Source organism: Apodemus sylvaticus, chromosome 15, assembly GCF_947179515.1.
Source record: "Apodemus sylvaticus chromosome 15, mApoSyl1.1, whole genome shotgun sequence".
Classification (NCBI taxonomy): Eukaryota; Metazoa; Chordata; class Mammalia; order Rodentia; family Muridae; genus Apodemus; species Apodemus sylvaticus.
The window spans coordinates 40,145,123-40,147,767 of NC_067486.1; the positions used below are offsets into that span (position 1 = coordinate 40,145,123).

The 2,645-nt window shown below is 33.6% G+C and overlaps 1 protein-coding gene across 1 annotated transcript; it reads left to right on the plus strand.

Moving 5' to 3' along the window:
• The first annotated feature begins 606 nt into the window (after positions 1-606).
• Positions 607-1,536, plus strand: LOC127666018 (olfactory receptor 187-like). The gene has a single exon (XM_052158700.1). The coding sequence runs from the start codon at positions 607-609 to the stop codon at positions 1,534-1,536; it is 930 nt and encodes a 309-aa protein (XP_052014660.1).
• Positions 1,537-2,645: the final 1,109 nt, after the last annotated feature.

Here is a 2,645-nt window from a genome sequence, read left to right on the forward strand (position 1 = left end):
TTTTTATAAACTACTCAATCAGTTTCTGTAGTAATAGCACAGAATCTATATTTTGCACAAATTTTTCCAGTCAATTCTGACATAAAATCTGCTTCAGGAGCTTCTTATAGAGGTTTCTAATATTGTTGAATCTAGTTTATCCTACCAGAACCTCATTTTATTAGTACTATATAATTAATTAAAGTTAGTTTTGAGCTATTTTCTTCTACTATTATTCTAATATGTTTCCATTGCATCAAGAAAATATATTCTAATCAACTGAAATCATACAACTCTATTTGCTTTATAATTCATGTAAACATCTGCAGTAACAGTGAGTCTATGATGCAGATACTGAATTTCCTAACAAACAATTGGTATGTTTAGAATGTATCGGGTTTTGTTAAACCTATTAATTTTTGCATGTTAAAATTATATCTGTGAACTTAAGCTATTTCTTAAATTTCAAGAATAGTTTCCATTTAGTATAGTCAAACTGAACAAAAGTCAAAGGTCATTCTGATAAATATATTGTTATATTTTAAGTACACTAATAAATTTCACTTTACAAGTGAAATATTGTCTAACATTTGCTGCCTATCATTTAAGGGACATCTAAGTGAGGATATGGGAACAGAGAACACAACAGTTCTGACAGAATTTGTTCTCACAGGACTCAGTCACCAACCACAATGGAAAATCCCCCTGTTCCTGCTGTTCTTGGTAATCTATCTCATCACCATTGTGGGGAATCTTGGTCTGATCACTCTAATCTGGAATGACTCTCACCTTCAAATCCCCATGTATTTATTTCTTGGGTGTTTAGCACTTGTTGATACTTGGTTATCATCCACAGTGACACCAAAGATGCTTCTTGCCTTCATAGCTAAGAATAAACTCATCTCTCTTTCTGAATGCATGATACAGTTCTTTTCATTTGTGATGTGTGCAACCATGGAATGTTTTCTCTTGGCAGCAATGGCCTATGATCGCTATGCAGCCATATGCAAACCCTTACTGTACCCAGTGATCATGACAAATAGACTCTGTGTACGTCTGCTCATCTTGACCTTTGTAACTGGAATTCTTCATGCTTCAATCCATGAAGGCATGCTGTTCCGATTAACCTTCTGTAATTCCAATGTAATACATCACTTTTACTGTGATGTCATGCCACTGTTAAAGATTTCCTGTACCGACCCTTCTCTTAATTACCTAATTGTTTTTATTTTCTCTGGCTCAATTCAAGTTTTCACTATTTCAACTATCCTAGTCTCTTACACACTTGTTCTGTTTACAATCTTAAAAAAGAAATCTGCCAAAGGCATAAAGAAAGCCTTCTCCACCTGTGGAGCCCATCTCCTTTCTGTGTGTTTATATTACGGCTCTCTTCTCTTCATGTACCTGCTCCCTGCATCCCAAAAGGTACAGGATGAAGACATGATGGACTCTGTATTCTACACTGTCATAATCCCTGTGATGAATCCAATTATCTATAGTCTGAGAAACAAGCAAATCAAGGACTCGTTGGAAAAGTTCTTAAAGAGAAATGTTTAGGTTTCATGTTACCATCTGTTTTTCTTTCTTTTTCTTTCTTTTTTTTTTTTTTTGTCAAAATATCACAAATGTGTGCTGGCTTAATGTGGCTGTATTTTGTTCATGCTCTAGTTTTCCAATTGCACTTATTCTAGCTTTTAATGAACTAATGTATAAATGCTCAAGTCTTTGAAATATTTCCATGTGTATATTCAATCATACAAAGACTTATAATAATATATTATAATAAAATAAATATAGCAGCATATCAAACTTCTTTACACGTTCTTTAATGAATGTTCTTTCAGTGGCTGTAGGAAAGTAGACCTCTGAAAAAGATGTCAGTGTGATAGTTAATTTTTCAGCTTAGAGACTCATATCATCTTTAACTGTTTTGAAGTACAGTTTTGTGTTTTAATAACAGACAAAAGCATGTACCATTTGACTAGGAATGTGAAATATTAAAAACATAGCAGAAATATTTATTATTAATATTTTACTAGTTTATTAACTTGGATATTTTTTAAAGATTCATTCTTCTTTGTCTGTATTTGTGTATTTATGTTTCAGGTTTCTACTTTTAAGGAGATTATTGACAAAATTATTTTACTTCTTATATAAGGAAGAAAATCCATTTGATTTAGGTATAAGTCAACAACCATAATGTGTTGATTAGTTATTGTCAATAGAAATCAGAATAGCCTAGAAAGAGGGAGGCTCCATTGTGATATTTCCTCCATCTGATTGGCCTGTGAGCATTCCTCTGGGAGTATTTCCTTGGCAGACGATTGATGACTGAATGCCCAGCTCATATGGTAGTGCTAACCCTGGGTAGGTGGTTCATGATTATATAAGAAAATCAGGGTTGCTACTATAGAAAGCATGGTGGTAAGTAGTATGCCTACAATATCTTAGCTTCAGTATCCACCTCTTCTTCCCTTGAGGATGTACGGTAAGTGGTAAATTGAAATAAACTCTTTCCTCCTTAAAATTCTTTTGGTCCATTTGCCTGCAAAATTCATGATGTCCTGTTTTTTCATAGCCGAATAGTATTCCATTGCGTAAATGCGCTACATTTTCTTTATCCATTCTTCAGTTGAGGGACACCTAATTTGTTTCCAGTTTCTTCC

Excerpts from the sequence above, each read along its gene's own strand:
- LOC127666018 (XM_052158700.1), top strand. The coding sequence starts at position 607 with ATGGGAACAGAGAACACAACAGTTCTGACAGAATTTGTTCTCACAGGA.